At 40.4% G+C, this 23,266-nt stretch overlaps 2 protein-coding genes and 1 long non-coding RNA gene across 3 annotated transcripts in view; 1 reads left to right on the forward strand and 2 right to left on the reverse strand.

The window, feature by feature from the left end:
* The window catches only part of LOC122658303 (LOB domain-containing protein 41-like), a 27,352-nt gene extending 13,584 nt beyond the window's left edge, over nucleotides 1–13,768 (reverse strand). The window contains exons 1-2 of the mRNA XM_043853225.1: nucleotides 13,763–13,768; nucleotides 3,219–3,224 (exon numbers count right to left, since the gene is read on the reverse strand). The gene's annotated coding sequence lies outside the window, so the exon portion shown is untranslated. The remainder of the gene's footprint in view (nucleotides 1–3,218; nucleotides 3,225–13,762) is intronic.
* Nucleotides 4,362–22,038, reverse strand: LOC122657416 (F-box protein SKIP23-like). Its single transcript, XM_043852114.1, has 2 exons — nucleotides 20,752–22,038; nucleotides 4,362–4,764 (listed from the first exon to the last, which is right to left on the reverse strand). The coding sequence occupies exons 1-2, from the start codon at nucleotides 21,998–22,000 to the stop codon at nucleotides 4,745–4,747; spliced, it is 1,269 nt and encodes a 422-aa protein (XP_043708049.1). The 5' UTR covers nucleotides 22,001–22,038; the 3' UTR covers nucleotides 4,362–4,744.
* On the forward strand, nucleotides 18,481–18,926 carry LOC122657422. Its single transcript, XR_006332304.1, has 2 exons — nucleotides 18,481–18,628; nucleotides 18,820–18,926. It is a non-coding gene; the product is annotated as an uncharacterized LOC122657422 (long non-coding RNA).
* Nucleotides 22,039–23,266: the final 1,228 nt, after the last annotated feature.

The following is a 23,266-nucleotide window of genomic DNA, read 5'->3' on the forward strand; positions in this document are numbered from 1 at the left end:
TGTAATTGACATGGGTTCGCATGGTCAGTGTAAGGTGATATAGTACATGGCATTAAGGGTGTTAATCCATCGAATCAATCCGGTTTCAATCGGGCTGAACTTGGTTCAATCTATTTCTTGGGCTAACCCGAAACCAAATTGTTAATGGTGTGTTTGGTTGCGTAAATCTACATATTGGAATCGTGATTCTCAATTATGAAAAGTGTTTGATTGTGTAATTCCATATAATTAAGAAAAATCCCCTGATTCCACTTTTTGTACTAAAGTTGCTTCATTCCTAAATTCACCTTAACATATGGACCATCTAATTCCATAGTACATTTAAATATCATTATTCAACTTGGAAGCAAGGGGTAAAATAGTAAAAAAAAACCTATTTTTTTTTAAAAAAATCAAGGGTAAATTTGTCTAATCCATGCCATATCGATTTTAAAGGTGACCAATACCTGATCCTATACCGTGCCCCAAAACCATGTTGATAAGGGAAGGTTTGGTTTCAATTCGATTTTGGTTTGGTTTATTCTTATATGTTTGATATTAGTCATGTTTGAGGTGGATTTAACATGTATATATTTACATAATTATGAGGGGAAAACATGTTTTTTTAATTGCTTTTGGGTTGGTATCTATTGCGTCAGGAAACCTTCGATCCAGTCTACCTGGGATGAACCTGCAAAAAATCGAGTGAGCAAAGGAGAGCCAATGTGGCTCCGACCGAGGACTCTCCGATCCCTAAGTCAAGTCTTCAATTTAGCAGTAGTTACACTTCGCAAAAAGTGAGATGAACGTTTGAACTTCATACCTGGGTATTTATAGAGCAATAATAAGGTGGTGGAGAAAAGTCCTATTTTTGGTAGGAGTCTACTAAGCGGAGTTATATTTGGAAGTGGATTATTCATTTGGTAAGAGTCCTTATTGAGCGTGATACGGTTTCGTCGTTGGATAATGATCAGATTTGACTGATTCAACGTATCCCATGACTGTTGGGACGGGCTGACGTGGCTCCGCGATTTTGGCGGGTTGCAGTTATCGCTTCGTATGAAGGCTCGGCTTGAGACATTCGACCCTTCATCCTCGGAACATTCAAGGTGCCCTTGTAGGGCTTGACGTCCGAGTGTATTAGGTTCATATGAGCGAACAAGTGAGGAGGGGTTGGCCAGTTTGCCGTTCGTGTGGGACTCGGCCATAGCCGCGCATACAGAGCTCGGCATAGCGCTAGGGCTTGGCTTGGCCACCAACCAATGGCTGATCTTGGAGGGGTCGGCCTGGTTGCCGACTATTGCGAGGTCGACCTGGCTACCGACTTGTGCATGGTCGGCCTGGCTGTCGACTTGGGTAGAGTCGGCCTGGCTACCGACTTAAGCATAGTCAGCCTGGTTGCCGACAAGGGCGAGGTTGGCCTGGATGCCGACTTGGGTAGAGTCAACCAAGTTGCCGACAAGGGCGAGGTCGGCCAGGTTGAGGCCCCAGAATGGTCGGCCTTATTAAGTTATTATCCATCCCGGAGAGGTCAATTTGAGGGTCCTAGGCGGACCGGGGCATGGTTCCTTCTTGTGACTGAGCTCTTCCACTTGGCACTGAACCAGACACGTGTCAATCTTTGATTGGGGGTTGTTTTTATGACTCATCAGTATCGTTGCCCCCCCCCTCCAGTTTGGGTCTGTATTTTTAGGTTTCGTGTGGTTTTTCAGCCAGTCCGATGTTGGTCTAATTTTGAATTGGTTTAATAATACCCCAAACAGAAGCTGGCCCAACAGGGAATCTTTGGCTTTGGCCGGTTTGACTAGTTCAATTTAGGGTTGATACCCCTAATAAAGCCCAATTTGAAAACAAATTGATAAGGGTTCGATTCACTCCACTCTATGCTGAACCAGTCTGTTTTGATTGGTCCAACCTGTCCAAGCTGCTTTTTGACACCCTTACACAGTATGGTGGAGAACTTTTTCTCTTGTTTTTTTTTGTGGAGTTCCACGTTCGTTGTAAGGGAAATTAAAGGAAAGGGATGTGAAATTTTTCAACCTTAAAAAAATTGAAACTTTTGTATTCATCACTATAAAAAATTATTTTATTAACTCCAAATCATTATATATTTGGCTATCAAATTTTGCTTTTTTTTGAAAAATATACATCTAAGTATCTGACACATATCATTACATTTTTTTTTCGAGAGATAAAAAGTATCATTACTAAATACTTTAAAAAAATATAAGTAATTTATACTCTCATGTTAATGATTACAAAATAATTTTTTTAAAGATTTGATAATTTTTATTTCCCTCATAATTTCCCTTGCAAGGAGCATTTTGAAATAAATAAATAAACAAACTTTGAATTCCTTTTATATTTGTATATCTAAGTATAAGTGGCGTCCCCTTGTATCCTCCACACTAAAATGTCCACGCAAAGGAAGTGGAACAGAGAACACCAATTTTATCTCATCCATGGAATTAAATCCTAGTATCGTATCACTATATCAGTCGAGATACATGGATAAAAATCCTCTCCAATTCTTTAATCTGACAATTCCTGGCAATACCATCTTCTTTGTGCGACACATGGCACAAACTAATAGTGTGGTGGAGATTGCTTTGAACCATTTCATGAAGCTCAACCCATTTTAACAACCGGATCCTCTCAACCCGGTTAGAATGTAAACCCTAAAACGCAGAAAATATAAAGAAAAAAAAAACCACAGAGAAGAGAGAAGGAAACCCTTTCTCATCGCATCTCTCGGTTCATATTCTTCCCTTCTTCCCACCATTGGAACTGCGGAGATTACTCCAGACCAACTTTCTGTGTGCTTGGATTTTACATTTGAATACATCATAGAAAAAAGCGCAGAGAGAATGAGAGGTTTTCAAATCGACAGATTTCCCTCTCTCCGTCCATCTTTTCGAGCACTTCTTCTGGTGGAAGAGACAGTCTTCATGGCCTTTTGCTTGGCTTTGTCGTCATATAAATCTATTTTCAGCACTTAAAAAAAATAGCAGCAGAGATGATAGAAGATCTAATTATCCGACAAAATTCTGAAAGTTTCAAAAGTAAATCAAGAAAAGAAAAATAAAAAATTCTAAAGCTTCAAAAGTAAAACAGGAAAAGAAAAAAAACAGTAGTTGAAAAGCACATCAAAGAACGAAGCATTTTAACTGAATTGAGCAAAAAAAAAAAAAAAAAAAAAAGAAGATAATCTGACCTTCAATTTTCTCTGAGTTTCAAATATCTGACTGGGAAGACAAGCAAGAAACAAGCACAGATCTCGAAAGTGGAACACAGAGACGATTAAACACCAAAAGAAATTAGGAGACAGAAAGAGAGACCAAGATTAGTGCAGCTCCAATGGTGGGAAGAAGGGAAGAAGATGAACGAGAGAGGAAACCTGCGATTTGAAAGAGTTTCTTGTGTTTGTTTTTTCTTCTTTCTGCATTGTGGTCTTTACATTCTAACTGGGTAGAGAGGATCCGGTTGCTAAAACGGGTTGGGTCTCATGAACTGGTGCAAAGCAATCTCCACCATACGATCAGTTTGTGCCACGTGTCGTACAAGGAAGGTGGTATTGCCGAGAATTACCAGATTAAAGAATTGGAGAAGATTTTTATCCAAAAATGCAACCATTTGATTTAGAAACGAACCGATACAGAATAATTCAACCACCCAGCTAGGTTGGCATATATTTGAAGCAGAGAGTCAATAGAGTGGATCCCGTGATCTCCTAGGAGCATGCACTCTACTCGCAAACCACTGACCAACTGACCAAGCAGTTGTTCACTCTTGCCCTAAATTGGTTTCAGTTATTTGTCGGTGTCATATACTCCAACCCCTTTCATCTTCCAGTTCAAGGCTTCAAGCCCAGATCTAAAAGGACCACGCTGGACCTCAATCGTAATCCATATTGCACCTCACTGCTGATTCGGTAAACATCTTTTGTGGGGCCATCACCCAGAAAATCAACCAGAACACCTATAGCTAGAAGCACTACGAATTTATAAAACTAAATAAAAAAGTAGAGTGGGATCCAACTCCATTTCTCTAGTAGACTCACTAAAGTGTTGGATCTGTAAACATAAGGCTACTGTGTTCATTATATATCATTAGGGATAAAGTTCTCCGCACTGAGGGTGCAGGGTATGCCCAGACACACGAGGGGTGGGCAAAATGACCAGCCCGCCCTTCCCCCCAAAAAAAAAAAAATGATGCAAACCCCGCCCTTGTCCCACCCCATGTGTCTGGGCACAGCTTACACCCAGATGCGCTCCGGGATAGAGAACGTGCACCCCATATCATTATATCCCCATAGATATGATGCCAACTTATTTTGAAGGCTTATATATGCTTCAAACCAGAAACCTGTCATCCATAAGCCATTAGACCATAACCCAGAAATCTCATATTAATTCATGAACATCACAAAGTCAAATAACATAATTGCCAATGACACCAGAAACAATCAACTGGATAGGCAGTGAGAATATCTATTGATCAAGTTTTCCCTTGGTATATGTGCATTACCTCCTAGGCATCCCATATTTGAAACTTTGATGTCCCTTGCTTCCAAAAAGCCAGTAGACAGGGCATATGCTTATTCAGAAAGGGAGCAGATTTTTCCACAACCAGTGATCAATCCTAAGCCATTTACTGATGCTTCCCTGTGGACTTGATATATTTGCAGGTATAACCCTCAGAGATCTCCCATCCACACAAACCCTTCAGGCTCACTGCAATCACCTCACTTCACAAGGTTTGATCTTCAAGCTGGTTGTGCATTTGCTGCGTTAATCATATATGGCTCATGAGTAAAAAAAAAAAAATCTAGAACAAACATAAATCTGATTGCAATCATGATGAAGATTAATTATATTGGTATTGTGGAAGGCTAGAAGCCTGCTTACAAAGTTGGTGAAATGTTTCTGTGTTGAGGGCACTATTCATGTTTTAGAACATGTTAAAAGCCTGTTCATCCAAAAGAGGCTTTACCAATTCTGCTACCTCAAAGCAGGATACTGTTTACTTAAAGGTTGTGGGGAAAGTACTACTATACACACCCTAACTCTGGAAACTCAAAGGTAATTGAAGGGTCTCTAGAAGCCTAAAGCTTTAGGATTAGAAACACACCAGTAAACTAGAATCAGTGAATAAATAAGGACCAGGATTAAAAAAAATGATAAAAACAGTAATCTGTATCTCATATTTGTATTAATTTTTAAATGGATTACAACATTCAGATATAGGAACAAATTATCAAAAATTGAACTTGATCTGAGGTTCTGATCTCAAGTTTCAGAAGAGTCCTACTTGAGATAGGACTTCCCAACCAAGAATCAATATCAGCAATAACTGGAAGGATCTAAGCAGCAAATAAATATGATCAGATTAGCAGCAACAATAGGGAAACCCAGCATAATTTTCAGAACAATAATCTGAGTTAAAAAGTATAACAGAGATCAATAATGTGAACTGGATATTAAAGAAGCAAATCTAGGATATCAGAAATCCTAGTGGTAGCAGGATTCAAATAATCTGATGTCAGATTCTGAAAGTAAAACCATGAATAATTACAGAATAGAGATTTTTGTAAAATCTGATATCAGAATTGATATGTCAATAGTGATAAGCAAGAAACTGAGCTCTTCCAGAATTATAGTATGTGCAGGAACAAAACAGAGTAGAACTAGAAGTTACTGACCTGTTGCAGAGATTAATCAATAAAGATGAGGATTAGTAGAAGCGGCTATGATTAGGCTTCTCATCTACGACTTACTGGAGTCCCATCAGCAGTATTGGAATCTCACCAATGGAGTAGTTGAATATTATAGAACATAGCAACTTGTATCATAATGGCCATAGGATAACCAGCAGACAATAGGAAACAAGTCTATTCACAGAAGGAATTTAAAAGAAACAAAATATTTCTAAGATAAACAATCCCTGTGCCTTATACTTGAGTGCACAAACTCCTGTAGATATGCAACCCATTTAAAGTGTTGGTTGCTCACTGACTTCTGTGAATGGAGGTTGCTTCAGAGCTTTGTGATCTGTGAAGATGAACTCTTTGTCAACGAGATAGTGTCCCCAATGCTTCAGTACTTGTACTAAAGTGTAGAGCTCATAGGTAGAGTAGCACCTTTTGGCATTGTGATGCAGATTCATCACCAAATAGGGCTTGTTTCATTAGAAATAAGTCTAGGGTTGGGTTACATACCTGTTGGGCCTTTGATCCCATGAGTTTCTAATGTAATATGCCACTTTTCTGGGCCTAAAATAGGGGTACATAGGTTGCATACGGGATTAGCCCAATACTTAGTTTTTATTGTGTGTTTTTAATTGAACCGGTTTAAATTGGTTGCATCCAATTGGTTCAATTGGTCTAATTTAAGTGAAGTGATCCCATTGGCTAAGAGGTTCTTATATCCTATTGGCTACTAGGGAATCTTCTTTATTTTAAGTAGTTTAAGTTGTTTTTAAGTCATTAGGACTCTATTTTGAGTCTATTTCAGTTTCCTAGTCAATTTAAGTTAGCTAATAGGTTAAGGATTGGGTTAGGCCATTCCTTTTTAGTGTCTAAGTCTAATTTTGAGTCTTTTATATAAGGTTCTAAGGGGGCCATATATTGAATACGAATTTGATTAATAAAAATTAGCTTTATGCTTGCTGCCATTGCTGCTGCTCTTTGTGAGTGTATATCCTTGTGGATCTCAGGGTGGATAGGGTGGGTGGACTCCTGCGACTCCTTGCATTGTGAAGATCGGGAGGTTCTCTCAAGTCATCAAGCTGTTGCCATTGTTCCGGCAATATAGTGAGTTTGAATCTGTTTTTATTTTAAACTTTCTTCTACTTAGACCTAATCTACAATCCCCTCCATCCATCAAACCTTAATCTCCATTAAACCTGCAACTCCTACTTCAACTAGGACTCCCTTATAACTACAGATCTGGCCATCAATTTCGAACCCTACTTCCAGCCTATATCCCCCACACCTCTCCCTACACTCGACCTTAACCCTAGCCCTTAGTCTCCACTTTATCCCCTCCATTCCTTCACTCCATTAAAACCCAAAACCTGCAACACAATTCTGTCTAGAACTGCAGAATTTTAAAACCTTCCCAAATCCTATTATTTTTATACCATATTGACCCCCCAGACCTGCCCATTAATACCCTATAAACCCCTTTCCCAATATCCAACCCTAACCCTAGGAATTGACCTAAATCCTAGTGCTGTCCATTCGAGCCAGCAACCCCTTTTGTTATTTGATCCTGTTGTTTGGCTCCTAGTAGGCCTCTTACCTATCTAGGACTACATTAAGTGGTATCAAAGCCATGGATGAGTATGGCCAGCCCATTACCTCTGTCTCCATCGACTCTTTGAACAAAATTCTGGAGAAGCTTCAGCAGTTTCATGCTGGTCAAAGGGCTATAAGTGAAACATTGCAGTGAATTGAGCAACACCAAACTACTCCAGAAGGAGCAACAACATTCCCCTAGAAAAGGACAAATATCAAGTCAATTCGGTAGCACAAAGAGCCCCAAGGACAGATCAATACAGAGAAGACAGAGATTACGAGGGATCGCGTAGGCATGACAGAGATCATAGTGAAGATAGGAACAGAGGATACAGAGATTACAGGAGACGCCATAGACCTCCGAGGCGTGTGAGTTGAGAGACTATGATGGCGGACCGATCCACAGATATTTTGTGTCGGTTAGCGCTTTAGATGATTATTTTAATTGGTATGGTTTGCTTGAGCATAGGAAAATGAGACTAGCACATACCAAGCTAGTGGGACCAGCACATAATTGGTGGAGAACCCGGATGGATTATCCCGACTACCATGGTAGAGAACCTTACATGGGCAGAGATGAAAGAAGATCCGAGTAAGAAATATTTCCCACGGACGTTGAGCTCTGACAAAAAGGTAACTTAAATTCCCATCGACAACATCACCACCAAAAGCCTTCAAATCGAAGACAACTTGAAGCCTCCATCAATGAGATTCCGTTTGCAAGTTGAAGAGTGTTGGAAATCGACATCACCAGTGTTAAATCAGCGGCTGAATACAAATGTACATTGCCAACGGAAATTGAGAGAGCACAAGTTGAAGACAAAGTGAAGTGATCATAGTGAATTGTGATGAAAAGAAAGAGACAATGCCGGAGCTTCAAAGATGGAAAGTCAACATGCGGAAGATTCTATCGAAGAGGTCTACCTTGAAGAAGTCAAAGTAGACAAAGCTGAAACAAGAGAAGATGAAGAGGTGGTTGAGAATATTCCACAGGAGATCAATGATATTCAAGATGATGTTCTTGAAGAGGTGGAGCTTGTATCTCAAGTATTAGATGAGAAGGTTGCTAACACTAAAGACTCTATGGATAGGGCATTCACGATTAGTGCTTGATTGAGGTAGAGCACATAGAGTTTGTTATGCCACCATGGTTCTTCAAGAGAAAGCTCCACGCCTTGAAGACTATATTCCTAATGTTCTGCTTCACCGAATTCTCGTTTGGGGATGGTCAAAGTATTGATCACATGTTGATTCCCCTCATCACTACAAAATTCGAGGACGAATTTTTCCAAGTTGGGGAGAGTTGATGCGATTCATCACCAAATAGGGCTTGTTTCATTAGAAATAAGTCTAGGGTTGGGTTACATACTGTTGGGCCTTTGATCCCATGAGTTTCTAATGTAATATGCCACTTTTCCGGGCCTAAAATAGGGGTACATAGGTTGCATACGGGATTAGCCCAATACTTAGTTTTTATTGTGTGTTTTTAATTGAACCGGTTTAAATTGGTTGCATCCAATTGGTTCAATTGGTCTAATTTAAGTGAAGTGATCCCATTGGCTAAGAGGTTCTTATATCCTATTGGCTACTAGGGAATCTTCTTTATTTTAAGTAGTTTAAGTTGTTTTTAAGTCATTAGGACTCTATTTTGAGTCTATTTCAGTTTCCTAGTCAATTTAAGTTAGCTAATAGGTTAAGGATTGGGTTAGGCCATTCCTTTTTAGTGTCTAAGTCTAATTTTGAGTCTTTTATATAAGGTTCTAAGGGGGCCATATATTGAATACGAATTTGATTAATAAAAATTAGCTTTATGCTTCGCCATTCTTCTTGCTCTTTGTGAGTGTATATCCTTGTGGATCTCGGGGTGGATAGGGTGGGTGGACTCCTGCGACTCCTTGCATTGTGAAGATCGGGAGGTTCTCTCAAGTCATCAAGCTGTTGCCATTGTTCCGGCAATATAGTGAGTTTGAATCTGTTTTTATTTTAAACCTTCTTCTACTTAGACCTAATCTACAATCCCCTCCATCCATCAAACCTTAATCTCCATTAAACCTGCAACTCCTACTTCAACTAGGACTCCTTATAACTACGATCTGGCCATCAATTTCGAACCCTACTTCCAGCCTATATCCCCCACACCTCTCCCTACACTCGACCTTAACCCTAGCCCTTAGTCTCCACTTTATCCCCTCCATTCCTTCACTCCATTAAAACCCAAAACCTGCAACACAATTCTGTCCAGAACTGCAGAATTATAAACCCCTTTCCCAATATCCAACCCTAACCCTAGGAATTGACCTAAATCCTAGTGCTGTCCATTCGAGCCAGCAACCCCTTTTGTTATTTGATCCTGTTGTTTGGCTCCTAGTAGGCCTCTTACCTATCTAGGACTACATTACATTGTTAAGCTTCTCACTGTAGAAGGCAATGGGATGACCTCCTAGCATGAACCCCTCCAATACCACCAAGTGAGGTGCTGATGCTACTTCGAACACCCGGTTAAAGTCTGGCAGCTGTAAAATGAGTCTCAACTCTCACTGTTTAATAAGCTGAAATCCTTTAGTAGCCGCAGCCATCCACTCGAACTTCCCTTTGCTTTGCTTCATGCATTTAGTGAAAGGCACGGTGATGGCGCTGAAATTTCTGATGAACCTGCAATCAAATGAAGCAAGGCCGTGCAAGCATCGAACTTGGGTGGGGGTTTTTCGTACTGCCAGTCTAGAATGCTCTTGACTTTCTCCGGATCAACCTCGATTCCTCTCGAAGATAAAATGAACCCAAGGAATACAACCTTAGATAGCATGAAGGAGCAATTCTTTATGGGAGCACGTCTTTAAGTTTACATAGATGGCGGACCTTGGCGCAATGGTAAGGTTGCTTCATTGTGATCAAGTGGTTGCGGGTTCGAGTCAGGAAACAGCCTCTCTGTGAAGTGGGGGTACGGCTGTGTACATTATGACCCTCCCCAGACCCCGCATTGGCGGGAGCCTCGTGCATTGTGCACGCCCTTTCCTTTTACTTCTCTCAGTTTACATATAGCTTTTCAGATATAAGTACTCTTATTACATGCCTCAAATGCTCAAAATGTTCGTCCGCCTCCTTGTTATATATTAGTATATCATCAAAGTAAACAACAAGAAACTTGTCAATAAGAGATGCAATACACAAGTCATAACGTGCATGAATATGCTCAGCACATTGTGTTCATGCTTTCTTAGATAAACCCTTTCTTTAGCAAGTCGTCAACTTGCCACTTTAACTCTGCGTGATCTGTACGGGCTCAATATGTAAGTATGGGCGTTAATTTAGAACCAAAACCGAAAATGCCCGTTTAAAACGAACCAAAAAATCTGATTTGGTTTTGGTTTTGAAATGTGAAATTTCATTTGGTTTGGTTTGGTTTGGTTAGGTTTTAGACTAAAAACCATCGGTTTAAACTGAACCAAATAATGTGCAAGCCGTATAAACTGAACCTAATCTAGACTAAACCCTACAATCATGTGTCTTTATTGAGTTGTGTAAAATTACCTACTATGAATTTCTTTGTTGAAATGTGTAAAATGAGCTGAAAGGTACGAGATTTGATATTGTGAGATTGTAGCTTCATGAGGTTATAATTTCCTCCCCAACTTAATTTATTTCAGCAGGTATTTCTACTTAAACCGAATTACCGAGATAGAGTACGGACCGAATGAAACCAAATAGGAACAGAATAAAACCGAACCGATTCAGTTATGAAGTCATGAAAATTATTCGGTTTCGGTTTTTAGATAATGTATCTTGAACCGAAAACAAAGATTGACACCCTTATCTATAAGTGGGCAGATTTGGCAACACGAATCCAGGCAGTAAATCAATTGTGTGTTGTAAATCACACATAGGCGGCAGCTCTTCTGGTTACTAAGTCCGAAAAATCTAAAATGTCCGATAGTAAGTCTCGTACTGGCTTGGAAAATTTAACCTCAATTTGAGGGGCCACTTCCCATGTGACGAGAGCCAATACGAGTTTCGTATCCTTGCTGAACTCTAAGAACTCTCTTTCTGGGATAACTAGTAGTGTTTTCATCTGCTTCTACTATTGCAATCATGGTATTGGAACTCTTTTGCTTCACCAAAGTGCCTATATGTATTACAGTTGTATCACTTTGTGTTGCTGTTGCTGTTCACAGGTGCCTCACCTTATCTGGAAAGTTTTTCTGTGGTTGACCCATAGGTCGGTTAGTTACAGGCATAGTTGTCATGGCATCGCCATGGCATCCTGACGGAGGAAAAGAGTGCATATCGACCAACGATATGGTAGATGCACAAATATTGACCGATATGGTCTCCATGGCGTCGCCATGGTGCCGCCATGGACGCCATACCGCAATATATGGCCATATCAGGCGATATTTCCTGTTTCAGTGTATAAATTTATAAAACTTAAGTTTTTAAAAATTTATTTGTTTTTAAGAGCTTAAATGCCTTTTCCTTAATGGGTATTGGAGGTGTAACTTTTCAAGTTTAACCTACGATACACATTAACAAATCGTGTTAAAAAGTCTAAAAAGTAAAAACTAATCCAACAAATCCCTAATTCCTAAAACGAAAACCATCAACTTCCGATTCCTCTCTGGCTTCTACGCAAACGCAAGCGGCAACTCTGTAACTCGATTCTTCTGCCTCTTCCAGTTCCGGCAAGGCAGCAACTCGACTCTTCTGGTAAGGTACTCCCTAGTCTTCTACTCTTCTTCTTCTTCTTCTTCTACTTCTCTGTTTTCCTTTTTTTTTTTTAGTAGTTTTAATGCCTGCTACTGCTTCCCCCCAACAACAGCTCGAGTGCTCGACTCTTCCAGTTGCGGCAACCATAGCTTGACTCTTCCGTCATCTCTTCCAGTTCCGGCAACTGTGCAACTTGATTCCTCCGTCATCTCTTCCAGTTCCGGCAAGGCAGCAAGGTACTCCCTAGTCTTCTACTTCTCTGTTTTCCTTTTTTTTTTTTTTTTTTTTTTAAAGTTTTAATGCTTGCTACTGCTTCCCCCCAACAGTCGTCAGCAGCTCGACTGCTCGACTCTTCCAGTTCCGGCAACCATAGCTCGACTCTTCCGTCATCTCTTCCAGTTCCGGCAACTTTGCAACTCGATTCTTCCGTCATCTCTTCCAGTTCCGGCAAGGCAGCAAGGTACTCCCTAGTCTTCTACTTCTCTGTTTTCCTTCTTTTTTTTTTGGCTTGAATGCTTGGTTAAGTGGCTGCTCTTGTTCTTCTACCGTAGTCTGCAACTCAACTCTGCTTTTTTTATTTTTTGCTTGAATCATTGAATGTTCTTCAACTTCTTCTACCGTAATCTGCTCTAGTGCTCTTTGTTTTGCTTGAATATACACTAATGGATATTACACTTTCATGAATTAAGCCATAGTAGAATAGTAGTACACTTTCATGTTGATTTTTGATGTTATAGGGTATATATTATAGCATACTAAATGATATTATAAATAGAGAAAATAAAAAATAAAAGATGGTCGACATGATCGCCATGGCGGGTGACATGTTGATATATCGATTAGACACCCCTCCACCGACTTGGATCGCCATGACGACGTGACAACTATGGTTACAGGTGGCCTCCGATTCTCCCTGACTTGAGAATTAAACATCCTAATTGGAGTCCGTATATTCTCCTCGGCTCTCAACGCCTTTTGCAAGCAATCTTGGACATCGTAGATATCATGAACATTCAGCTCCTTTCAAATATCAGGATTCAATACTTATTTGAATCGGGAGACAAATTGTGTCATCTTCTTCAATTCCAGTACGTGAGACAAGAGCATCAAACTGTTCCAGATATGCTTCAATTGCTAAGCAACCTTGTTTGAGAGTATTGAGCTAATCATGCAAGCGAGCTCTTTAAGTTTGGGAAAGATACTTGTTCTTCAGTTCTTCTCTCTTTTTTCCCTATGTAGTTAAAGTTCTGCCATGTTCTCGTAGTCTATTCTCATTATTCTTCCACCACTCTCTGGCTGGCTTTATCAGTATGGTATGTGCAAGCCTCATCTTCCTATCTTCTGTAAGAGTAAACCAATCAAAGTAACCATCAAGATAAGCAAGCCAGTCATGGAATACAGGGGGATCGAGTTTCTCGTTGTATTCTTTCAACTCAAGCTTTACCTTCTGGGCATCATCATTAGTCCTCTTATTATTGAAACCATTCTGAAAAATATTCGTAAGGTATCCTCAAAGGAGGGCTGGTTTGAAGGAACTCCTCTTTGAACTCTCATGATATTATTAGCAGTTGAATTAGCAGGCAATTCTTCATCTGTTCTAGGATGCTCAAGAAAGTTAGGTGTGGGGGACGGATTAGAAGAACCTGTTAAGAGTTTATGTAATAGGGGTACTTTAGTCACTGGTTTATTGTATTGTCACCTTAAGTTGTAATTGTTTTCTTTTTTACCTATTACATCCCTAGGGAGGTGTATGTAATTCTTATGGAGAATGTTAGAAAAGAATACTGGGGAGAGAAATCGATTCTCTCTCCCACAGTTGCACATCTCTTCTTTCTATCTTCTTCTCTCTTCTACTCTTCTCCTCTTCTCAGCCCTTACTTTCTTGTTTGTTCTCTTGAATTGATCCTTGCTTGATTTCCAACTTGGTATCAGAGAGAAGGTCTTTGGTTTGAGAGTCGTCCTACCGGTACTTCCGCTTCCATTTCTCTCTCTTTGGAACCCTACATTACAAAGGGGTTCCAAAGGAAGAGACCATTGTGTGAAAAAGTAAAAGGAACCATGAGATAAACTTGGAAGAGGGTCATAGGAACATCAAAAGGAGGTATGTGAAGAAATCGGAGCTCAAAATACTGTTCGCATAAACAGTGATTTCGGTGTTAGAATGTCTCTCTCTCTCTCTCATCCAGTTGTTCATGAAGCTGGGGTAGGGCTCATTTGAATCTCCCTAGGCCCCTCTTATCACTTCCACAAGCCCTTGGATACTTGAAGAGAAGGGTTGTGGAGCCACAACTCAGTTCTCTACTGTTTTAAGGGTACCGCCAGCTTCCTGGTTCTGTTTTTTTGCTTTCGAAAGGTTGTTTATGATGGGTCTCAGCTGCCTTGTGTTGTCAACTCTATTTTTCTGTACCTCTTGAGTTACTATGAGATGCTGTTGCACCTTGAAGAGCCATTTGAGCTGGATTTTTTGTGATGTGTGTTCGACACCCTTGCTGCATTTGTTTTTTGGGTAGAGTGTACTCCCCGTTTGATTACATATCACACTGATTCACTAAGTGTGATTGCATATCATGTCTGGGTATTAGGTCAGTGGACCTGTGGAAGTTTCGGCTAGTGGTTTGGGTGGTACCAACCCTAGTATGACTGTCTTTGAGAACCCCAATACTCAGATATCCATTGTGAAGTTGGACAACACCAACTATTTGGACTGGGCTCATTCTGTGAAGTTGTCTCTGCGAAGTCGGGGAAAACTGGGTATAATACTGGTTCCATTAAGGCTCATGGGTCAACTGATCCTACGTACCTGAAATGGGAGACCGAGAACTCAACCGTTATGACTTGGTTGATTTTCTCTATGAAACATGAGATTGGTAGAAGGTTTATGAGGAAGGAGATTGCCAAGGATATTTGGGACAGAGTCTCCAAGACATTTGACAGAGTGGGTGACTCGACAAAGGTATATCAACTCCTTCAAAAAGTCATCACAATGAATTAAGGTGACACGAGTATTTCTGAATACTACAACACTATTATTGGTCTCTGGAAGCAGTATGATTATTATAGGGACCTCCAACAGTCCAACCCCAAGGATGAGGCAAAGGTTAATAGAACATTGTTCTTATTTAACTTGGTGGGCTTTAAGGACACCACTTCCATCTTTAGATGAGGTATGTAGTAGCTACTTACAGAGTGAAGAGACCAAAAGAGTAGCCATGGACACTGCACCAACCCTGGAGAGATCTGTACTTGCCTCTAGCTCACACAGAGACTGACGAGGTGGGGGAGAGGCCTAGGGTCACCCCGTGGAGATGACATAGACCCAAATGTGATTATTTTGGGAAATCTGGGCACACTAGAGAGAGGTGTTGGGTACTTCACGGCCGTTTCCCTTGCATGTGTGGTGGATCCACTAATATGCGTGGTGGCAGGAGAGAGGGAGCTAGAGCCCACATTGTGACGACTGAGACTAAGACTGAGCCTATGGGTACTCATCTGGATTTCAGGCAGATCATGATTCCTTTACTAGAGAGGATATTGCAGCATTCCATAGGATGATGTCCCAACTAGGAAGCTCTTCTACTACTCCCATAGTGTCAGACCCTTCGGCCTTAGCCTTACAAGAATCTAAATTTGCACCTTCCACTGCTCCTTGGGTCATTGACTCTAGTGCCACAGATCACATGACTAGTATGTCTCAGTGTTATGAATCCTACTCTATTTGCTCTAGTAGGGATAAGGTTAGGATTGCTAATGATTCCCTTTCTTTTATTTCTGGTAAGGGTAGTGTTCAGGTCACTTCTTCTATTTCCCTTGAATGTCCTTCATGTTCCTAACTTTGCCACTAATCTATTATCTAAGTCATCTAACCAAATCCTTGAATTGTTGTGTCACCTTCTTCCCTCTTATTGTCTTTTTCAAGATTTGGTGATGAAGAGGATTATTGGCAATGGACGTGAGGAGAAAAGACTCTACCTTCTTGAGCCCCACACACCTGTTTTGCCTACTGCTCAGTCCTATGTGTGTGACCGGAGTATTAGTACTATGGATTCTGTGATGCTTTGGCATCAACGTTTAGGCCACCTTTTTTTGTTGTTATGAAAAAACAATTAACACATTTGTTTACTTCTTTTTCTTCTTCTCATGTTATTCAGCGTGAACTATGTATTTTTGCTAAGCCTTGTCGTTCTTCCTATCCCTATCATGGTAATAGATCCCTTTCAATATTGTGCATTATGATGTTTGGGGACCTGCCCTCAGCACAAACATCCCTATTTATTTCAACAAGTCCAGTAGTCGATAGTAATGCTTGAAGAACTATCAAAACGGCAATGAAGAAGGCTTTGGCCACTGGTTTTCAAGCTCTGATACCATGTTACAATACCATTCGATGAATACCAGTAACCACAGAGAGAAAGAGAGGGAAAAGAATGAGAGAAGAGAGTGAGACTGCTGAGAATAGCACGCAGGCTCTATATCCCAGTAGCTCCCCCACCGATTGTATTTATAATAGAGAAAAAGATATCACAACTTAGATAGCTACTAGGAATCCAACTTAGAGAACCAAGTAGGAATCCTATAGAAAAAACAATTCAAGCTACATAGCTAAGATAATAAGAAACAAGATAAGTCCTAATCTAACTATAGGACAAACCACAAACAAAACACCAAGCCATGATAGGGGGGTCATAGGGACACTCCCCCTATCGTAGTACACTATGACACTGTTAACAACCCCTATGTAAACTTCCATCAGAAGTGGTCAACTGAAAAGATTCTTTAGTTAGACAAACTTGTCAGCGAGGTTTGAGTTTTAAGCTTCAGATGACTCTGCAGATGTAGGCGAAAAATGGCGTAAAAAGAAGGGAGAACTTGAGTGCCATACATTCTCTTTTCTGTTTAAGCAAGAAATTTTCTTTTCTCCCATCAGATTTTATTTTATTATTTTTATTTTGGGGGGGGGGGGGGCGCTGGAGGTGAAGGGGTGTAATATTGGAACTATATTACTATTCAAAACTAGAACCTTATCATTTTCAATAATTTTTAGGAGCCAAGCTCAACATTAGGGTTAAAAAAACTGTTGTTACATAAAAGAAAATTAGCAGCAAGTTTGGAGGGGTGCGTTGGCAGTAAGTGCAAACAATAGATACATTTTTTTTTATTTTTCACAAACCACCAGTGATTCATACTCATTGAATAGAACCACACACACAAACTAAAACGTTGATCAATGTTGTTCAAATAAGAAGTCAACGAAAAGAATGAAAATAAAATTACAACGGACCCACAAAATCCTCAATCAGATATCCAAATCATCTATACCAAGGGAGTTTTAGATGCTGCAAGAGCCAAGAAGCTTCCAAAAGCATCCGAACCCTTTCCTCAACTCCATCAATGACCAACCCTACTCCTAATTCACCTATACTAAATATTGAATTTTGGGTCTCTCAGGAGGTCTCCTCTCTTATCTTAACCAAGAGGATTGACGGTGAATTCTAATGGACCATACCCTTATTGAATCCATCTTTTAGATACATACTTCAATCTGGATCAAATGCGTTTCTTAGGAACAATCAAACTTGATTCTGGGTGTCTGTACGAGCTAATTTCATCAAGTGAAAGATGATGGAGAACCAACACCTCTGCTAGGCAGCATGTGGAATGGCCGAGAGCGGACCGTTTTGGATATATAATCCAAGTTGAGAGTGGAGTTACCGCCCTAGCTGATCTACGACCAAAGAAGCAACGGCAGAGCCCAATGTATTCCCGAAAAGTCGAAAACTAAGTGATAAAGTGTTTGTGAAATCTTCTAGGATGTGTTGATGGTTTCTAGAAGTAAGGGAATAGGTTCAGAAACTCAGTTGAAAACCAGAATCGCAGTGAAGAAAAAAAAGACTAGATTCAAGAGAAATAAAATATCTAACTATCATCAACTCAGATTGAAGGGAAACCTTGGTCAAAGGTCTGATTTGTATAGGGGAACTACTCCTCAAAAGATGAGTCTGATCCAATGGTCTGATTTGTAGTTACAAGTTATCCTATTAGGGATAGGATTCTTTAAAATAGAATTCTAGAATTGACTACTGATAGCAGATCTTAATGGGTTCAAACAGTAATCACAAGTGCATCAAAAACACCAACAGATTTCAGCAAATAATAAGAGGATAGTAATTTGAAACAGAAAATCAAATCTGATTTTAAAATAGAGTAGAACTGGAAATCCAACTTGAAGTAGGATTCTCAGAAATCAGCACAAAATCGAACCATGTAGGGTGTTTAGAATACTAACCAATTACCAAATATGAAATCAGACTTGGAATCACAGATGCAATCAATGGAGAAATTGAAATTGCAACAAGTAGGGTATTCACAAGAAGAGAATAGAAAACAAATCACTGACCAGATTTGATGGTGAACAAAATGAAGAAGAATGGAAGAGAAATACAAAGATATATACCAAGCGTCTCTCCTGGAACTAGATTGGAATCCCACTGATCCTCAGCATCTCACAACAATATTCTGAATCACACAGAATTAGAAGAAGGCAAAGCCAATCTTATTCAATAATCAAAACTGTGTGGGTTACGAAGCCCTACAATGCTAATATTGTAACTGAGATAAGAAAGAAGTAAGAAACTCTATCCAAAGTAGGAATATGTGTCCCATATGTCTGAAACTCTAAGGGCATACCCAGTGCACGAGGCTCCCGCCACTGCGGGGTCTAGGGAGGGTCACAAGGTACACAACCTTACCCTTGCTTTTGCAGAGAGGCTGTTTCCAGACTCAAACCCGTGACCACTTGGTCACCATATGTCTGAAACTCTATCTTCTCTAATTACTTAGAATAGGTGTCCCACATGACTAAAACTCTATCCAAACTAGGAGGATGAGTTCTATTCAGACAAGACTCTATCCAACCTTTACAAGTTAACATATAAACAATGAAATAAAGAAACGGAACAACCCAAACTAAACTAAGAAAGTAAATTGTATTCCTACCTTCTACCCATATTTTAGGCCTATTAAAGTGGCCTATTACAAATAAAATCCATTGAACTAAAGGTCCAACACCTACATAACCCAACCCAAGGCTTATTTCCACTAAATAAGCCCTATTCTGTGTTTTATCTGCATCAGCTGTTTTACACAGTTTCTTCATGGTTATCAAACTTAAAAAGTTACAGATATCTAGCAAGTCCTCCTCCTCACTCCAAAGCTCCCTTAATCGAGAGAGTTCCTTCCCTATAGAATGATTCTTCACCATTTGGCAAACTCAACCACGCCGAGCAAGAACTGCTGCAAATTAAAAAGATGAACCCCAGCAGAGCCAGTAGATGAAGCAAACTTAATAGGACGAGGGGATTCTTATTTCAATGTTTTACCAAAATGTCCATATAGTTTGATGTGAATCCATGATTGTCCATCACATGCTTGAAAACCATTTATTCTCCCAACCTCCCACCTTCTCCGCTCAAAAAAAAAAAGAATGAACACCAATTTATGAGTGAGATGGGAAAGGAGGTGGTAGTGATGCTGATACAGGAATACTAATATCGAAGAAGAAAGACGGAAAGATAAGAGATCGCTCAACACAGAGAAGTATTGTATAACTAGAGGGCTAAAATTTTATCAATGATTGATATTTATAAGATTAAAAAAATATATACTGAACTGAAAATCAGAATACTCCTCCATTTATCTAGCAGCAGTAACTAATATGACAAGAAGAAGGAGGAAGACTTCTTTAAATTTTCATGTCACCCACAAACTGATAAGAGGAGATAGCCTTTAAATGGAAAATAAAAATTTTTAACTTTAAAGCTAAAAAGGCTTTTCTACTTAACAAAATTCTTATTCTCCCCCTCTCCCCCCCCCCCCCCTCTCTCTGTCCCTCAAACATCTTCAGGCCATATAAGCTCCGAGGTTCTTCCAATTTAATGTCAAGGAGGCTCCTTGCTATGGTGCTTTTGTCTCTCACACATCCCAACCCTACAAACTCCAAGGAGAAGAGTCCAACCAATGTAGTTGCCCCTCTTCAGATGAATGAATTACTGCTGAATTTTTTTTTCCAGAAGCCATGTAAAAAATTCAAAGCTCAACACACTTGATTGGGGGGAGAAATCTGATAATTCCCTTCTCTATTCCATGAATACCATTCTTTTTCCCCTTCACAAACCCTTGTGCTCATGGCATTGTTTTTTTCTATATCAACTCTCAACAGTCATAGGTTACACTGAAGAGTCATTGGTTGCATATTTATTCTTGTGGCTCTTCTGTACCTTCCACGTTATTTAACTGTTATCATTGTTTTATCTTAAGAATTCTAGTTAGGACTGCCCTGAATATACTGGGTTGATCTCATTGCATGAGAGCCAGGATCAAGGCAAAATCGTTGATTCTTTGGTCTGTGCTGTAAAGGGTACAAAGTGTTATCAGAAGGGTTTTTCTTCCTTTCTTTTTTTTTGGTGGGGGGAGGAAAAGGCCAGACAAAAAACGCTAATTGAAGACATCATTTTTTGATGGAAACATGGGCACAAAAGAGAAGAGATAACACTAATTGAAGACATCGCCCTCAAGTTATATCTTGCATGGAGATGCAGAGGTTGCAAGTTGGTGATGGCTTCGTTCAATTTGTCAATTGCAAAATCAAGGTTAAAGATAACTATTGTCGATTGAAAAATGAGATAATATAATGCAATGGTGTGACTAAGCTTGAACCATGTCCAACAAAAATAAAGGAGCATAATTAAAAGATATAACCATGGGAGATGAGTGCTCACTTCCTGCACTGGGGGCCGCAACCCAAGATGGAGGAGGCCAAAATAACTTGGAATAGTCTGGATAAGAAGCTAAAGGTCCGATGCAATCATCCTCCAAGTTGAATACTCCTATATCCTTGAATCCATAATCATCCTCACCATTTGAGCAGTTAAAGGCGTCGGTAAAGTAGATGTGGCTCCTTTTACAACCAGGGAAATCACAGGCCGAGGCAGAAAACGAGCAATTGTCGCCCAAGAACAACAGGCGGTCACCCAAGGATTGCAGTTCAACCCACTTCTGCCTATCTTCATAGAGCTTGAAAACTTTAAAGCGGACTGTTTTCTCAACAATGTAGGAATCAAAACGTTCATAGAAATCATCATCGATGTTGATGTTTTCGAAACGTGGATCGTCTCCATGGCCCATGCTGAGGTACAGATCAACCAATAGTAAATCCCCCTCGGATTCCACCAAATACTTCTTGTCACCGCCAAATGCATGGACTGCAGTTAAGGTCACAGTTTCAGAATGCTCAACAATGACAGTCCTTCCAATGCTATCAACCGCATAGAAATTTCCCTTGAAGCATATCACGTCGTCATAGGGAGAGTGTTGGTCTTCTATGATCGTCCATTTCTCGTCTCCCGACTTAAACATGGCTAATTTCCCAGAAACGTGAATCGTTAAGAGGGTAAAATTATCGTTGTCGTCTGCAGGCGAAGAAGAATTCGAAGACGAAAAGGCGATTTTCTCCATATACAAATTACTAGCGTCGACGAAGGAATGGGCAAAGGGACGGTAGGAATTGGCAAAGGGACGGTAAGTAATGTACTGAAGAACATATTCTTGACCTAATTCAGAGATACGGAGATCCGATAAATCCAATACGTTGGGGAACATGGACGGTAAGGGCTTGATTTGGGTCTCGGTGAGAGGATTCAAGAGATGCATCATGTCGGGAACATCTTCTTCGACCTTAATCAGCCACCCATCGGAAGCTTCGCTGGAGCCGATGCAGGTCCGAATACGATCCTCCGGCAATCCGAGACGATAAATCGTGCGCTTGGAGAGGTAGAAACCGCAGGTGGTTTCGACGAACCCCTCGTTGGTCACAATTGGGAAACGGCAAGGCAATCGGCGAGGACTTTGCGGAACAGCCGATCGCCATGAAGAACAGACGGCTCGAAATCGAAGGACATCAAAGTAGGTCGATAGTCGTTTCGCTATCACCTCCAATACGTCCCCTGGCAGCAGAGACCATTCCGACATGACCTTCTCTTACAATATACGAACAGAAAAATAAAAATGAAAATAAATCAGAGAATCCAATCATTGAACGAATGAAACAGAGATGCAAGAGGATCACAGAGTCGAACGGACGAAGGAGAGAAGGAGAGAAGCAGAGAGATGGTGATACAAATGAATGATGAATATCAAACTTCTTCTCGTTTGAGAAAAAGAACACTTCAAGATTACCTGGTTTTGGTCTTTTGGGTTCAGCAGCTCAACCATGGTTTCAAGAATCGGATCGGTGAGTCGATCGATTCATGATCTCGATTCTCTTCTAACTTCTTGAATCGGAATCCGATGTTATTCTCGATTCCTGAGCTGATTCCATTTTCACCTCATAATGGCTGAGAATTGGTTAGATACTTAGATTGATTCGATAAAGAACCTCCCAAAAAAAATTTATTGGCCGATGTTGATCCATATCTAATCGGAATCGGCTCCAACAGATTCGATTCCAAATTTTAAAACGCTGGTGCCAAGTTCGAATGGTCCAATTTTTTTTTCATTCATTCTTCTCAAGCTCGATACCGTTGTCTTTAACATCTTCCATGTGTCCAGTTCTCAATCCTGAATTGCACCACACTACACTTACAAAGATTTGGAGAGGATTTTTTCCACAGCTAAGCATACATTTGTAGTCCAATTAAGACTCAGTTAAGGAAGCCTGCTTAAAGCCCAAGCCTACGGCCGAGTATAAACCGTACCATGCCCGTCGAATGTAAGCCCGATTAGATAAACAGTCGGTCATGGTGTGGCCCAACCAAGACCGGCCCGGCTTGAGAGAGGGTGGTGGGGGGTTATGTTATGTTAAGAAACGTTTTAGCCTAGGATTCATTTCCACAATCTCAATTTTAATCAATTTCGTTTCACACTTACCAGGTTTCAACTTTCACCCTCTCGTCCTCGTCCTCGTCTTAGTTGTCTGATTCACTCTCAAGTCCCGCGGCGAAACCCTTCACGGGTTCTATTTCAAGCCGCCGTCAAACCTTGAATCTGCTCTTCAAGTTCCGGCAACACAGGTAACCTCTCTCTCTGCGTCTATGCCTCTTTGGTTTACAGCGCCTGAAACACCCCCGGTGCTCGCCAGCGTCCTGAAACCCACTGCTGGGTGAGTTTTAAAAGGCAGAACAGGAGAATCTGGCAAATGTCAAGGCTTGAATCGAAGAACCAGCAGAAGGATAATCACTTAACTTCGATAAGTGATGGAAGAATCTGTCTTTTTGACATTTGGAAATCCTCTATCCC

This window comes from Telopea speciosissima, chromosome 4 (genome assembly GCF_018873765.1).
Source record: "Telopea speciosissima isolate NSW1024214 ecotype Mountain lineage chromosome 4, Tspe_v1, whole genome shotgun sequence".
Taxonomy (NCBI): Eukaryota; Viridiplantae; Streptophyta; class Magnoliopsida; order Proteales; family Proteaceae; genus Telopea; species Telopea speciosissima.

Excerpts from the sequence above, each read along its gene's own strand:
- LOC122657416 (XM_043852114.1), bottom strand. The coding sequence starts at position 22,000 with ATGTCGGAATGGTCTCTGCTGCCAGGGGACGTATTGGAGGTGATAGCG. Across the intron at positions 4,765-20,751 it reads TGCGGCCCCCAGTGCAGGAA|CAAATGCACAACCAGCTTGA; the intron begins GTGAGCACTCAT and ends TGATTAACGCAG.